This window comes from Heliangelus exortis, chromosome 11 (assembly GCF_036169615.1).
Source record: "Heliangelus exortis chromosome 11, bHelExo1.hap1, whole genome shotgun sequence".
In the NCBI taxonomy this organism is placed as follows: Eukaryota; Metazoa; Chordata; class Aves; order Apodiformes; family Trochilidae; genus Heliangelus; species Heliangelus exortis.
In genome coordinates this window covers 9,605,485-9,622,851 of record NC_092432.1, presented here as the reverse complement: position 1 = coordinate 9,622,851, position 17,367 = coordinate 9,605,485, and the positions used below count along the sequence as shown (strand labels likewise).

The 17,367-nt window shown below is 36.7% G+C and overlaps 1 protein-coding gene across 8 annotated transcripts in view; it reads left to right on the top strand.

Annotated features, from left to right (window-relative positions):
- Positions 1 to 17,367, top strand: part of ADAMTSL3 (ADAMTS like 3) — a 176,268-nt gene that overhangs the window by 25,762 nt on the left and 133,139 nt on the right. For 7 of the 8 annotated variants that reach the window (XR_011727981.1, XM_071754418.1, XM_071754420.1 and 4 more), the window contains one exon: positions 3,607 to 3,726. Coding sequence is in view for 7 of the 8 variants with exons in the window: in XM_071754418.1 (XP_071610519.1) it covers positions 3,607 to 3,726 (120 nt within the window). In the remaining variant the exon portion in view is untranslated. The remainder of the gene's footprint in view (positions 1 to 3,606; positions 3,727 to 17,367) is intronic. The other variant, XM_071754416.1, reaches the window with a different exon arrangement.

The following is a 17,367-nucleotide window of genomic DNA, read 5'->3' as shown; positions in this document are numbered from 1 at the left end:
TATCTGCTTACCAGGATACCTTTTCTTGATCCCAAAGGTAGAATGATGTAGTACTGGAGACCTTAGTTTTTTTCAGTTTATGACTAATAAGTTACATGGTCTGATTAACTGATACCGAGAGATTTTCAAACTCCAGTTTCTTTTCAACTTTTGAATTTTTTTGTCAGTACAGTGGTACACAGTTCCTTGGTACCTGATATATTAATTTCAATGCATTTTATGCAGTGATTGCTATTGTATCTGGTTTGTCTACTTTGTCACCTTCTACTGTCTTCATATTCTTAAGAAGAAAGGCTGATGTAAAATGTCCTTTCTAAATCTTAAGTGTACATGTAATTTGACATCTTTAACTTAAAGATATTAATATTAAAATGGCCATTAAACAAGATTTCAAAGACTAGCATGAAATGTAATTGTGTTCTTAAATTTGCATTTGCAGTCTTTAGTTTAAAGCATTAATTTGTTAGATCAGCTGTATCCTTCAGAGGTGATCCCAAGTACACCATAAACCCACAGACTGTTGAAATTTGAATTATGTTTAAGCAAAAGTGCCCACAGAAATATAAAAACCTCACAAGAACATCAGTAGCTTCCTCAGTGGGGAATAAAGTGGACTGAGCAGAAACAGTACATTTTGTGTTCAGTGCTAGATAGGAATGAAAGTGCATTGGACTCATGCAGTTTATTTAAGGGATTTATTTCCTAGAGGTAAAAAAAGTTTTTTCTGCTACTCTGAGGTGATGCAAGAGCATTCTTTGAGCATTTGCAGCTCTGAATTTTTTTTTAATTAACTTCTTGATTTGAGTTGTTTATCAGCTCTATTTCCTTGGCTTCCATATTGGTTTGCCATCACAACTCATAATGTGTTCTTAGATTTTTATTTATATGGGTTATATGCATTCTTCCTTACTTTAGTTGCACTGGGTAGGTAGCAGTACCTTTTGGTGTGGTTAGCAGATCAGTTTGCACTGTAACCTCCTGTGTAACCTTATAAAACATTCATCTTTTATATTGAATTTTTCCATGCTTGGAAGCCAGACTTTGCTTGCCTCAATCTAGCAAGCATTCTTCTGCTTCTCCAGTAGCGAGCTGCTCATTAGCTTTTAATATGAAAATTGAATGTGTGTGAGAAGCCCTTTGTTTCTCACATCACATTTATTAAACTGCTATTTCAACTTCAAATGTTGGCATCTTTTATATTCAGAGCATAATACTGATGAATGTCCAAAGACTTTAAATTTTAACTCTTGGTCTTATAAAGATGAGAAACAGAAGCGAGTTAATCACTACTTATCTTACTGATAAATCTGTTTATAGGAAATTAAGCAACATGTGACATATATATTTATTTAAGAAGTGAAGTGGGGTAATCTGGATTCTCTTTTGTCCATCAATGAGGCAACTTTTTCAGAAATTTTATTATAAATCACTAGCATGTAACATTATTCTTTTCTGAAGTATTTTACAAATATAAACTAAAACTTACAGCACATCATTAATACAGATCTGTTGGTGTTTTAGTTGTCAGTCACCTGGGGAAACTGAGGTGGACATGTTAAGTACTTTAACCCAGGCCACTGGAGGTTTAGAACACATCTCTCTTACATGTTAGTGCTGTGCTGAAATCATGGGATTACATCATTGCCATATTCCCTCACATAGGATCTATTGATAGCCCATTGAAATTATAGGGGGAAAAATGCCAGATTATGTCAGCCAGTTTCATGTCTGGGTTATGCTTAACATGTCAAGGCTTGCATCATCTGCAGCCAGCCTGGATTCAGCATGAAGCATAACTCTCAGGTGCTTTATGGGGAAACTATTGTTATCAAATATAGATTTATTCTCCATATTTTAGATTCTGCTGAAATAAATTCACTTGGCTAAAACATACAAGTGAGACCACTGCTATAATAGGCTTAAAGAGATGCTATGATAACATGATGTGAACATGAATTTAGTTTTATAGCAGGCCTGATGAAAAAATCCTCTTAAAAATCATGCTCAGGCTTGCATGCTGAAATACGACCTTTTACCCTAGTCTAGGCATGTCCTTTTGCAAGCTATTTCTAGTTTGTATCAAGATTGCTTGATTTTAGACAAGTATTTAAATTTAATACTGTCAATAGTGACAGGGTTTACAGCTGCAGCTGACAACTTTGCAGGACAGAGTAAGCAAATCAACGTAAGGTTCTCCAGACCCATAGTGCAAATGACATATCTGCTTTTTATGAGATAAGTCGTGAGGTTCAGAAAGTGAACTCGCTGCAAAAGAGAAACTGCAGAAGGTCTTGCCTTCCTTTCCCACAATAAAGTGATTAAATTATGTGGATTATTTTGAAATCTCAATTTATCTGGCACTGAGATTACACACCTACATTTGGTACAGTTCTTGCCAAGTCTGGAAACACGTTGATGGCAATGGCTAGCTTTTATGTAAAATGACTATGAATATGTCAAAATATAACAAAAAGTTCAGTTAAACCCCATTTACTAAGCTGACTCATTGGGAAATGTCCAACAGTAACTTGTATGTTTCAGGCCCTGTTTTTTCCCTGTAAGATTTCAACCTCGTGGTAGGTAATTTTTATCTTCTTGCCCCTTCCACTTTCCCCATACTACAGCTGGACTCAATATTCTGCATTCAGAAAGTGATTGTTTATTTTCTCTAGTATGCAAAGCACTTTGCCTCTCTGGATAGAGAGACAATATAGTAGGAATAAGGACATAAGTGTCTGTGCAGTACGTTTGCTGTGTCTCTGGAATGCTTTAGACCTACAATGCAATGACAGAGTGTTTACCCATTGTGTGTCCAGCATGTTTAGCACATTAAAGGTGTGTTACAATTATTAAACCTCCATAGATCAGTTAAGCAAAAGCCATTTGTCTAATTAGGGCCCAGGTGCCAGACAGCCCAGTTGGAGGTACTGACTGATGAGGATTCTCTTCTGTAGCTTGAATTGGCCCCTTCTTCCTCTCCAAGTCAATTCTCAAATGCTCTTCACCAATTTTGAACAGCGTAAAGAATTTATCTGGACCACTGCATGGTGTATGCTCCAGTCTGTCCCTGATCCCTTTCATTTTCTTAATATTTTCCTGCTTTGAGGAGGCTGGACTAGATGGGCTTTCAAGATGTCTTTGAAGCAGGGTTATTCTATGTTTCTATAGTTTTGTATCTTTCTGTAAGAATAGATAAACTATATTCAATCAAAGGTTGATTATCTGCAGCAGCCAGTAGCTGTCCAGGGAAGTGTATAAGGAAAAAGAAAGTACAGCTTGATGTTGCTATTCCAGTGAGGTTTTTGGAGTGTATTTCAGCAGTCGTGGTTGATAAGGCAGAAATGGCATCTTTATGTCTAATGGATGATTTCTGCTATTGAGGCGTTTTGCTCAGTTTTAGACTCCACAAGCATTTGGCATATCCTCATCACAGACCTCTGCAGCAAAGTATCCACCAAGAAATTCTGTGCCTGAAAACACATTATTTTCCCCTCCCCATCCCCCCAGAAATTCAGGTCTGGTCTTTTTAATTATATGCCTAGAGTTATTTAAAATGTGACTCGTGTTTGTAGTAGCTATAATGTGACCTCTCTGAATCTCTTACAGACAAGAGCAGAGCAGTCCCAAGGTGCATACTTCTTGCCTGAGTTTGCACTTTCTCCACAGGGGAGTTTTCTTGAGGACACCACGGGGGAACAATTCCTCACTTACCGTTATGATGACCAGGTCAGTACCCTATGTGAAAATGCTAGAGATTGGCACATTTATGAAGCTCTGAGATGTACATTGCTGTGAAACAAATAAGGAAACAAAGAGAGCATTGTGTTTTGAAGACATACCAGATTTAAAACAAAGTGAATAATATGCTAAACAAAATGAAAATTCAGGCAATTGTAGAAATAATAGCTCAAAACCACTTGCAGGAAACAGTAATAGGATGTAGTGGAGACTGAAACAATGTTTCATTAATGATGAAATTAATGAAATAAATGTTTTGTGATGTTTCAGAAGGTAATGTTGAGTGAATTATAAACAAATGAGAAGTATAATAATGGATGAAGCAGAATGTTTAGAAAGCACCAAATTATGTATTGTAGTCAAAGATCTTTAATGCTTTCTCCAGATCCACAGAAACATTATGCTAAACATGGAATATAGATATGAATTTAAAGAAAGCAACATGAAAGAAGTGCTGTTAATCTTGGCAAAAGCTCTAAAGTAAGCCGAGGAAATGTGTGGCATGCTGTGGGAATTGACTCATAACACAATGTGTTCCAGAAGTCAATTAAACTTTGCATCAAGACTGTCTAAATTACATTCATAGACACTTAGAGTACATTTCTTATTGTAAGAGGAGGGAATTTCTTAGGAAACACTCCCTGTAAAAGCACAAGAAGAGCCAAACTTGCCCTGCAGTCACAAGGTATGTTTTTGTCAAGTGATTGGCAGCTATTTTGAAAGATTGTCTCTTTGTAGGAGCTAATTTGAGAAAAAAAGTTTGCTCATCACTCCTCTAAAGAGAATGAGAGGAGTTTATTAAAGCTTTAGACTGAATATCTCTTTAGGAGGACAAAAGGAAGCAGAAAACATACAGTAGAAAATATGCTGAAATATTGTAAATGACTTCAGTTTTGAGTATGCTTGCAATAAGTGATACGTTTGCTACCCTAGAGGATCTTGATTATCAGCAGAGAAGGTATTTAGGTAAGATATCCCCTGGACCAAATATATGGGAAAGCAATAAATTACAGGACAGTAAAATGCAGCTGCTACTCAGGCTGTATGTAATGCCTGTAGCTGAAAAACCCTAGAGAGGTTATACATTTTGATCAAAAGAACTTCCATTAAATGAAGAACCTTTTAGAGAAGATAAATATAACAGAGGAATAGTCTGAGTCTTTAAATAGACTACGTGGATAGCACATCTGATTAAAAGCCAAGATGAATTCCCTCAAAATACCCCTGAACTACCATCACACTCTGTTCAGAAGCTAGTTCCAAGCATAATTCCATGTGATGGAAGGTTTTCCATTAATTCCATTGGGATCTGAGTTGGATTGGGGATATGATCAGCTTCCTTTCTTTCACAAATGTGCTTCGGCTTTTAATGCTGTTCTTCCCAGACACTTAATAAGCAGCATGGAATTAGTTTGAATTCTTGAAAGTAAAAATTGTGCTAAAACATCAGGACATTGAAAATCAATTATATTTGAAGCAGTTTCTTTTAAAAGGAATTTCAGTCCTTAAAAGTGTTATTTACTTAAAAATATTAATACGTTGAATTCAGATGGGAACTGATCTAGATCCCTAGTTTACTTTCCTGGGAATTGACCAAGAATCCTTTAGGAAATAGATTATTCTCCTTAGCTTTCTAGGTCTTTAATAGATTGTAATAATGTGCAGTTAAAATTTACTTACTTGTTTTGCTAAAATTTTCATACAAAACTCACATTTATCATGTTGTCAAACTGAACTAGGAAGCCTGGATTTTTCTTGTTCTGTGTTTCATTCTACTCTTTTATATGACATTTACTCTGTAAACAGGGGAAAAAGTCTTAAACCAGAGGGTGAAAATCCTCCATCAGATAATTTCCTGAATTTTTGTAAGCTTGTATGGATGGGCTTGATGTGTCATAGTTGTGATAAAGATATGCAGGAGAATAAAGGCATATGTGTGTATGTATGTAAATACTGAAATATATGCACATTGAAAGGACATTATTAATTACCCAGTGTGTCCAAGGTGGATATTGAATCACTACAGGAAGTCTACCACATAATGAAAAAAAACCAAAACAAAACCAACCACCAACAACAAAAATGCAGTAGCATCTTCTCACACACCTTAATTAAATTTCAGCAATTCACTTTCTACACTGCCCTACCCTGAGGGAGGGTTGGTCTGTGGGAAATCCTTCGTTTCCTGAACACCAGTATTGTCCTGTGGCCATGCCTACAGACTACTGGTGTTCCTGTACATCCTAAGTTACACTAAGTTAGTTGAAAATTGGAAAAGTGAAGTAACCTGGTGCATTTCACCCCAACAAAATAAGACATCTGTCTTACCTGAACTGTTGTGAAGATCATACCTCTGTCTGTTTTCATGGAAGAGAGCAGAATACATAGAATTAATAAGAGAATCCTAAGGCAGCGGGTCAGGAGGGTGGGTCACAACCTCTGTTCTTTTGCCTAGCCAACAAGATGTTGAGACCTTTGCAGGAAAGTGACCCTTCTCTATCTTCTGAAGTGTTCCCTTCCCCCTTGCACTATTCCTCATATCCAGGCAAATAAAATTTCCAGTTTGTTGGGATAAATCAGTATTATTCTTAATGCAGCATCATCGGCAGCATCATGATCCAGGATTAGTTTTCTTACATCCTCCAAACACAGGAATGTTTCAAAGGGGTTTTCTTTGGCTGTTGTGTGTGATATTTTTCAAGGACAGAGCCAGTTTAATCAGGATCATTCATTCCTTTGTTAGTGAGTAATCTCAGTAAAACAGAACTAGCTGTTACTTAAATATTCAAAAGTATTTGCTATCTGAAGAGACGAGCTTACAGTTTGAAATGGAAGATGAGTAAATATTAATGGGAACACACTGTACTTTGTTTTAGCCTAGCAAAATTACATATGGATTCATGCTGTACATGCAAGATAGTACATTTTGTTCTGGTTTAATCTGGCAAGACTGCTCTCATTTTTGTACAGGATTGCACTAAGCCCTTTGCATATTCAGTTGCTATGTGTGTACTTATGAATTACATGCAGATGAAATTCTTTGGCTAGACATTTTCAAAGATCTGTCAATATATCTTTTCACCCCTTCTATGACTACAGAAGAAAATACCTTATGGGACCTGATGAGATATTGCTACCTTTATTTCTTTAACAGGATAGTACTTTAAAGTTTTGAAACTTAGTGCTTTGTTTTCAGTAAAAAATGAAAAAGTGGTTCAGAGCAAGTACTTTTGAGGACTCCCAAAGAATAGAAACATAGAAATATTTATATTGAGCACTTTCTTATAGTTACTGCATTGTTCACCAAGCTGTCTTGCAGCAGTGAATTGTATACTGAATTTTAAAACTTGTATTGAGTCAACATTATTTAAATCTAGCCTAGTACCAGATTTTGATGCATAGCCAAAAGCTTCATTTGCCATTTGAAATTTGAGGGGGGAAACAAAATGCCCCTCTCCTATCATTCTTGCTAGAGTTGTAAAATAAATATATAAGTAATGTCCTTCCCCCCAGCTTTGAGATATGAGTTGAACTTTGCTGTAAGGAAAAGTTTCCTAGTTTTCTTTCTGATTTATGTTGGCTTTTCACCTTTTAATCTAGTAAAAGGAATTTTTTTTCTTTTCCAGAATACTAGTAGTACTGGAAAGCTTTCTTGCAGAAATAAAATGTTCCTGTTTTCTGACACTTAAAGTATTGGTTCCAAGTACTAAAACCATTCCATATGACAGACCACCAACAAGGACAGCAGTGAAAGCTTGGTTGGGCTGAATGTTTGAAGTACCTTTCTACTTTGATTGGCTGGCTGAAAGAGAGAGCTCTTGGAGAGGGGAAGAGAAACAAAAAATAAGAGGCTATCTTATTTGAAGTGAAAAAACGTTTGCTTGAGCATCTAGCTTTCCAACTGACTTTGCTTCTTCTAAGTTTTATGATCTTTACCAAATGTTAACAAGGATGCTCTGATTCCAGAATTAGATATGTACCACTAAGTATCCAATCTTGGCAAAAAATGTAGTGTTTCTGAACAAATACTTTGTTTTAAAATTGGAGTCAGGGAGAGTGATAAATATTGTTATCTTGAAATTAGCTGCCAACCAATTAAAATAATGAAAATCAGCACCTTCAGATGCATGAGGTGAGGTACCAAATAATGAGTCTGTTTTCAACTAGATATGGGAGTTGTAAATACCCAGGCTGAGGCTGGTGCAGTTCTTTGATACAGCTAGTCTGTCTGGGTTTGCTAGAAAAATCTTCTATAAACTTAATGCCAGAAATGGGAGAGTAAATATTCTGATATATCCTTCATCCTCCACAGAGAGAAATACGTTGGCTTGGGTTTTGGGGTTTTTTTTTGTTTTTTTTGTTGGTTTTTGTTTTTTGTTTGTTTGGTTTTTTGTTGTTTTTTGCTGTTTTTTTGTTGGTTTTGTTTTGTTATTTATTGTTATTTATTATTCCACTTCTTCATTTGTAGTCAGCCAGCAGTAAATACTTGATTCTAGTGTTTTTCATATCATAGAAAATAAACTGTCATGTAGGTGGAAGTTGTCTTACGGATCCAGCTGGGCTGACTGGGTCCTCTTGATTTCTTCACTTTTCCCTCCAGCTGCTGCTGATTGCCATCCTCCCTGGCTGCTTGTGGAATGGGATGTAAGACCTTGCCTGATTTTTGGGTATCAGCTGCTTGCCAGCTTCTTTTCCCAGTCTGAACCCTTTTATTCCATTGCCAGCTGGTTTGCATGTAAATCACCAGTGAAAAGCACCTAGAAACTTTTGCTTTTGGAGATGAGGCATGTAAGGGACAAACATTTCAAATTAACACAGCAGTGAAAACAAGCTCTAATCCTGAGAGGGGAATAAGATTTGTAGTTAGTGGCATGCCTGCTACCTGAGTACATAAAACTCTAGCACAGTCCTTTTGAGAAGGAGCCAGAAACTTGCATTACACCATGACATGACATTTTTGTTTGTACCTTGAAGACTCATTCAGAACTATTAAAAAAAATTAACAGCTTGAATCTCAACATCCAGCTCTTCATCTAAAGATGGTTCTTGGGATGAAACAAGGTGCTCTTAAGTGGGCATAAACTTTTTCAGGTAGTTTTCTACAACACAAACCTTGCACCAACGGGCACTACTGGTGGCTTCATTTATCTATTCTGAGTGGACTTTTGTCTGAGGACAATACATTGCTACCTGAAATTCAGTATTATGTCAGAAATATTCCACTTCAGCTAAAAGACTGACCTTGCACTCTGTATTACACCAGTGTTCTGATACTGGAATAGTAAAAATTCTTGACTTGAATCCTGCCATTAGTTTAATTCTCTATGCTGGGACATCTTGTGTGAGTAAAAAATTGAGGTCAGGTTTGTGGCACTTCATACTAAACCTGCAGGTGTTAATAAGGAGTTGTAAATCATGTTCAAAGAGTTGAGTGTCATGCGTTTGTGACAATAAAATGTATCATTTGGTGCTTCTGTGGAAATCCAACTGAAGATGGTGTTAGGTCCTTACTATTTTCAAATCTTTCACTTTTTTTTTTTGATACCTATAGTATTTGTTCACAGGGTTTTTAAAGCATTTTTAAAAGAAGTATTACTTGGGTAACAAAATTAGCTCCATAATCTAGTGAAATGTGTTTCTGATTTAGAGTGGCAGAGAGGGAAAGGAGAGAGGGATTGAAAGCAAATGAAAACCACTTGACAATTTCAGGCAAAACTGCTCTTACAGACTGGTGCTGCGTAAGTCAGTAGGCATGATCCTATTAAAACAACACTTTTGTTTGGGCTTAATTGCTTACTGGAAGTGTGTGACTAGCATATGGATAAGCAATTATGTAATTACTGACATATTTTGTGTGTGATAGATGACTTAGTGAACTGAAAACTGTGTTAACATACTTTTGCTTATTGTCAGACTGAATGGGGAACTGGTACTTTGTAAAGCACCAACTAATATTTCAAGCTCAGGGTGCTGGTCAGAGAAAATAGTGAAAGTGTTGTGTGCAGTACCTTTTTTGTGTGTGTGTACTAAGAACCACAGACTTTCTTGTTTTGTTTGTGTTACTGTGTTAGTACCAACTGTGCTGAAGGTCTCGTGGTGTAAATTGAACTTCTGGAAGCCAGTAGGTCTTCACCTTGTGTGGGATGAGTGCCTTCACAAGCAATCCATAATAATACAATTTCTGCAGAAAACATCATTTCAAGTCGGATCAAATACCTGCTATGAGGCTGTAATTGTATCCCACTAAATTCTGTGGTAAAACTCATTGGCCTGGATCCCTCTGTGGCTGTGATAATACTGGCCTCAGCAGCTGGCAGAGGATTCCCAAGTACCAGAAGCAGCCCCTCATTTGCAAGTTCTTCCCCCAAAATGACCTATCAAGGAAGAAAGGAGAGTGATTGTGAACTTTCACGTATTTCTATTATTCTTGGTCCACTGGGTGCTGGACAGGTAGTGAGGCTGCTCTAGTGAATGATAAAAGGGATGCTTAAAGCTTTGTTATGTACCCCTGCTTGGAGTGGTGTTGAGAGCAGCTTGGATGCAGTGACTGAGACCCCTGACGTGGGTAGAAAGAAGATACAGATTGGAGAAAACACTTATTTGTACAGACTGAATGAGAAATAACAAGGAGTATCTTTGCCATTAATGGAAAATAAAACTGTGTTAAAACACATTCCTTTCCAACATACTTATTTTCTTCCTTTATTTTGGACATATCTTTGGGGACACAATTACATGCTTATTCAGTTTGAGTTTGATATAGATCAAAAAAAAAAAAAAAAAAAAAAACCAACCAAAAAACAAAACCAAACTTGAGTATCAGGTGCTTTGATTTTGTAGTGTCATGCAAATTTTTTCATAAAGGACTGAAATTTTTTAACTCATGTTCAGTGTTTCTTGTTCAGAGGTTTTCAGTTTAGAGTTTTCCCAAATAATTTTTCAATTCCTAGCAATACTTTTTTTGTTGCATTTTTTTTCTCCTTTAAACTAGAATCAGACAGAAGGATGTGTACTTAGGCAAATACTCTACTGTAAAGTCTTAACTACATTGAAGTAGTAACAAGACACCTGATGAAATGAAATAACAATATACAGACTAGACATTAATTTGACATTCTTTACTGGAGAACAATGATTAAATAGTGAGAGATGGATACAGTGTAATGTGAATTTACCACTGACCTCCTCGTGCCCCTCAGTGCATCCGCAGCAGTTGGCACATGTCCTTATCCAAGAATTTTGACATTGATAAAGGCTTAGCTTCAGACTTCTAAATTAAGACTGAAAGGTCTGGAGGTAGCAGAAATGGTCCCATGCTTACACAGCTCTGACGCAGCACTCCTGTCATCTGTCAATAAGAGTTCATTGAGATATAGTAGAGACGTGCTTCTAAATAAAAAAGGCATATTTCAAGTACTGCAGGAAACACAGTGCTTGGAACTTGGAAAGACATTCTTCAGATAGTACATGGAAGAGAGGAATTTTTAGGCTGATAAATCCCAGCAGTGAATTAATCAATTTGTTTGCACAATGCAAATACAATTTAAAACCACATTGCCTCACTGGTCTAAGTCAAGACCAGAACAGATTTGTATTCAGTTTTTCAGTGATATGGGAAAACTTGCTGAACTTAAGCTATTCAGAACTTTTAATCTTTGCCCAGATGGCAAGATAAAATTGTGTATTGCTGAATTATTAGCAAAGGATGAATGGGATGAACTGGATGTTTTTCTTTTGTTGTTTTACAAGGACAATTAAATCGAATTTGCACTGCAGAGCATGTGGATAACATCATATTCTTGGCAGTCATCTTTTCAGGGCTGTCCAGCATGGAAAACTACTTTATAGTACAGGTTGAATATCACAATGACCTTGCTAATGCAAATATACTTACGTCTAGATTTCTTCCAGTTTGTATGCCACTAATATGAAGGATGCAGTGAAAATCCTTCTTTAAATATCTGCATATCTTGGCTTTGTTTCTAGAAATAATTAGAGTGGTCCTTGATATCATTAGCACTTGCGTAATGAACCAGCCTTGGGACAACTAAAGAACAATCTCTTTACCACTTCAAATAGTTATTTCACTTCACACTATTTCAAAATAACTGTCAGCATAGCCAGTAAACCTAATTTATTTCTACTGACTATTAGACTTCAAAAGCTCTTTGCTCACAGGGAAGAAAATGACGTACATTAATTACCAATTCTGGCAGTAACAGCAAAAATCGTAAATGTAGGTTATTGAAATGATCACTGCTGACAACTGTATTTATTATCTTCAGGGCTTAGAAAGTGTTGCAGGTTGTGATGCTGTAAGATCTGAAACCTTTTAAGGCTCCTGATGTGAAATAAACTGGACCAGGCTTCACGACCCACATTAGTAATGTGCTGTTGATTTAATGACAAAATAAGATGACTCTCTCTTCTAGTTCCCAGCTTTCAGCAATTGTCTTTTCTGAGATCTAGTGTAACAAAATTGTGTTAATGTGATGTTGTCAAGTGATCTGACTGCAACATGGCCAGGAAGGATGTGAGCTCTGACTGGTTGCTATATTTTTATGCTCTTCTATAAACAACTGTCTCAGTTTGCAAAGAAGACTTATGCCCTTCTTACTTGTTTTTCTTAAGAGAATGATAAGGTGTAATGATTGATGAAAAGGAAGGTCAAACATCTCTTAGCGGGAAAAAATGCAGTTACTGTTTCTGTTACAGAAAGCAGAACTCATTTGCAGGGCAGTTCTTAGGATGGGCAAGAATGATTGAACTTCAGTATCATAACAAGGATAGGTGGAAGACGTGAGAAATAGCATCTTCAGAATCTGTTTGGCTTTAAAAAAAAGCTGCATGCATGTAACCCCTGGTTAAGCATCCCAGTGCAGTCTGTTTCAAGTGTCAGGCTGCCTGTGCAGCTTCCCACCAGCTCAGCCCAGCCATGTTGTCTTGTCAGTACTTGACTGAAGGGTACAGAGGATGACCATGATTTTTATTACCAGAACTGGGAGGCTGTTTTGTAACTAAGATGATTTTTTTAAAATAGTATAAGGAATTTGGTTTTCATTCTTCTGTGTTCTGAATTTCTGTGATTTATTTATTTCAGTTTTCCTCTCCCTCTGTTTTATGTATGGAAGTTACTTGAATTTCTGTTATTCCTTTTACTCCTAAAAAAATATTCCTTGTTTTCTGATCTCTTGAAACCATTGCTCTTGGGAAATCACTGAAGCTTTGGGTGCAGCTTCCAGTATGCAGGATGTCCTGCATGTCGATAGATCTTTTTCTGTGACTGGAAATATTTAAAGAAATAATGCTTGCATATCAATTAAGGCAATGGTTGAAGGTGCTTGATGCTTTGTTTGAGTGTTTAGTATGGTCTTTGGTAAAGAATAATCTTCTACTTGAAGGTAAACATTCAATACTGTAAAGTACTTGACACAAATTGTAGGTTCCATGTTTTGTGGAATGATTGGCAAACCAAACATTCCTTTTCATTCTGTTTTTTCTTACACACACACCCCCACACCCACCCCACACACACTTTCCTGTTGGCAACAGTTAAGCTGATTCTGGGTCTAGAAGCAGTGCCAGATTTCTGAGGGTTGGAAACAATCCGGGCTTTTTTCAATTCTCTGAGACTCTTAGACTTGACCTCTTGCCACTTGAGCCTGTGTAATCTAGCTTTATAAAAATATCTTATTGCTAGCAAAATATGGAGGGTTTTTTGTGTGTTATCATGCCACAAGATAAAGTATTTTAGTGCTTTGGTATAAGCTTTTCTTCTGTTAACAACTTTACATTGCACAGTAGGAAAAGGGCTTTCAAAACTCACCAAACCTTTACTAATTAGCAGATTCATAAAGCTGACTAGAGAAAGCCTAGTAATACTCTGCTGATGTCTGATATTGGATATTTTTTGTAGCTTTTAAAATATCCTTTGAGGGATGGTGGCACTTGTAAATACAAGGTGATACATTCTCCTTTACCCAATTGTTTAGGATTTGGTCTAAAAATCATAGTAATTTCAATAGGCACTTGATTAGCCCTGCATTTTTTTAATGCAAAAGAAGATCTGTCATTGATTTCAGACAGCCTGGGTTTGGATACCCTCTAAGTAATGTGGCAGTGTGTTAGGCTAAGGCATTACTGGAAATGGAGTGGATGCTACAAAGCACAAGCATGGCTGCAGCCTCAGCCTCTCAGTATTCTGCAGAGTGATTATGTTGTTTTCAAATTTGATGTCAAAACAATGTGCAAAGAGTTGCTCTATAGTGAACTTTGTTAGTTCGAACCCACTTCTGGTAGATTTGGAGAGAATTGCTTGTGAGAAGCAAACTTATTCACACACCATGAACAGTGAAACAAATTCTGTTTCAAAAATATTTTATCTATTCTATTAATCTGTTCTGTTAATCTGATAAAAAAAAAAGGCAACATGTGGTTTACTACTCTACTCTCGTTCCCAGTCTTTACTAAAAATATGCACGTTTTCTTAAATGTGCAGCATATAGGACAATGATTTTTCCATGTCTAAATATAATGTCTTTATCCAGTATCATCTGATGAAAGAAGCTGTATTCTTTCAGCTCATATAGTGCCTCATAACACTGACACACCATATCACGGAAAAATACCTTTTTAATGCATACCTTTTGGTAAAAAAAGGACTTTAAATAAAATATCAGTTTCAATGAGTGAATTATACTTACAAGTAATGGAGCATATTGACTTGGATTTTTTTGGGTTTTTTTGATGTTACTAATGAATAGATGATGTCAAATATGTTAAAATATCAGACTGTAAACTCTGAAGTCTTACCACCTTTGAGTGCTGGCTGCAGTGGTAACGAATTGGAGTAGGATAATGCACTCTAATATATGATTCAAAATTATATCCCACTTATCTCATGTAAGTACTAGAGCTACATTTTTAACTTGCCGTGCTCTTTTTATTCCATTTGAAAAGGATTTTCTTCTTTTCGCAGATATTTTTATGCTTCGCAACAAACTTGCCAATGTAAGTTTGTTCTTCTGTTCCTTCAATATTGAGGCTATAAAGTAGTCTGTTTTTCTCATATTTTCAGCTTTGCATTCTAATGAATGTGAGGCAAAGAAAACGAGGCTGAAAATGTCTTATAAATACTCCTTCTTCTATGTAGTTGTGCAATTTCCTTCTAATGAAGACTTTTAAAAATTCATTTTGTAAAGCTATGTCTTTAGAGTGTCAAAAGAGATTATCATCCAACTAAGATATAATTGTTAATGAAATGTTCTCCAGTACTTTGCTATATTAAGAGACCAGGGTCTTGCATATTAAAGCGAGGTTTTGCTGGCAGCACCATGAAGTCATCCAGAGAATTGGTTCTACATAGGTTTGTTAATATTTTGGTGAGTGTGGACAAAAATTTGGAATGCTGTATAGAGCTGATAGGATATAGATGACCTCTCTTGCACAGATCTTGCAGTCTAGGGTCCAAGCACTTATGCACATGCATAACTTAATTCTTGTGAGGACTCCCATCTACATCAGTGAACTACTCGCATAAGTAAAGATGCACATGTTCAAGAGTGTTGGCAGGATCAGGGCCTCATTTCCAGCTCTGTTCTTTGGAATCCCATGCTTAAACTCCTGCAAGACCCCAAATAGAGAGCACCTCTTGGGAAGATCTGAACATCTCCTGTTCATATTGCAGTGAGTGGAAGTTGAAATCATTTGTGTAATATGATGGGGCCAAAAGGTTTTTCTTTTTCATAGCTCAGATGTGTACTGATTTACTAACTCCCATTACTCCAACAATGTCAAAAAGCCTACCATGAATTGCAATCAGCCTAGTTTACATTTTTAGCATTACTTTTTCTTAAATGAGGGACTTGAAACCATTTTTGCAGATTGACGACATCAGAAGGTTTTCCAGCTTAATGAAAAAATCCAAATGACAGTGTAATATTTTCAAAGAACAAACTGGTGGAGGCTGCCCTGTTGTCAGAAAAATAGTGTACGAATTAACTTTGCTACATTTATGATTTAATTTAAATTAACTTATGGTTTGTTGACAACATTCATATTTCATAGAATAGGTGTAGGGTGCAAGTTTTCTGTATTTCCTACCATGAAGAAAAAAACCCATTAACTCTGACATCTGTTTTTAGCACTTTCCTTCATATTTTTGGATGAATGCCTGGCAAAAGCTGGAAAGTGACTAAGAGATCAACCAAAGATGGCCTAAGGGCCTGTTCCCAGCTGGTACGACATCTGGAATGTTATATATAGTGGATAAATTCAGAGTTGTAGTTTCATAAGATTGGTATTCAAGCATTCGGCCTACAGCAAAGGAAAGGACAGTGAAGCTGACAGTGTGCATGGTGCATAATATGTCAAGGTGTCTGAAATATAATTTGCTGGGTTTTCACTTTCATTTTGGCAGGTCCCTTATGCTTATATATAAACTTTAGTCTAGTATTGTTTTGAGCCCTTACAAAATAAAGAGTGAAGTCATATTGGTATTATATCCAGAATCTTATCGTTTCACTAAGCTTAGAGTATGTCTGGGTTTTTCTTTTTTCTTAGGAAAAAAAGTGCTAAAGACAGATTTTTATGAGCTGACTAGAAATAACTTAAGCTGCTTCTTTTGCAAATTTTAAGTGTATGCACTCTTTTACAGTGATGATTTTACTGAAACAAACTGTGCAGGAATCTGGATTTTATGCTGTATGGAACTATACTTCTAAAATTTATGCCTCAGAAGGCCTATTCTGTTTCCTTTTTCTATTTAGGATTTAATTAATCCTCTGACTGTCCTAGCTTCTAATTTAATTATAGGTGTTTCCAGACAAGCACAACTAAGTTTCAGGCAGGGATTGGTGGAGAGCCACCTGCTTACAACAGCTCTGAACATGGTAACATTACGCCAGAAAAATGAGCTGAAGGAGATTTCTGTTTGCAGTCCCACAAGTTCACTGATCAGAGAGCATGCCTGCAAGTCCCTCTACCCTTGCATTGTCTTTTTTCATCCCAGTATAAGGTGAGGATTACATATGTTCTGCATGCAGCCCAGAAAAGGATTTAATCTGTATAACTTGTCCTGCTGCGTGTAAATCAGTCTGTGACTAGGGCCAGACCATGGGCATAGTTGCGGATGGGAGTTTGCTGAAGTTCATCTGTTTGGGGCTAAGCTGTTCTGCACATGATCCCTTTCTTTTTTGTATCACTATGGTCTCTCCTCAGCCTGCATCTTTCCTATAGGATGCTGGAGCAGGGGGAAGTCTATTGCCCTGATAGTATGTAAGTACAGGACTGTGGCAAGGGAGTGTGAAGTGGAGGAGGCTGCAGTGTTTGAAAAGTATCAGGGTTGTAATTGATAGAGGTGTAATGTAAGGTTTTACTCCTCTATTTTTTTAAAAAAAAGGGTTTTCCTGATAATTCCTCACTACATTGTGGTTATTTCCATATTATTTATTACTATGCTAGATCTTGTAGGTGAAGACAAGGTACTTGAATATGATTTGGCAGCGGACCAAGAAAGTCTAGGAGGAGATGGACCTTGAGTAGGAGGAGAGATGACTTTTGCAGCTGCAGTTCAGTAGTGATTTAGATTTGGAAGTGGGAAGGCTGGATCTGAAGCAACTGCAGCTGACA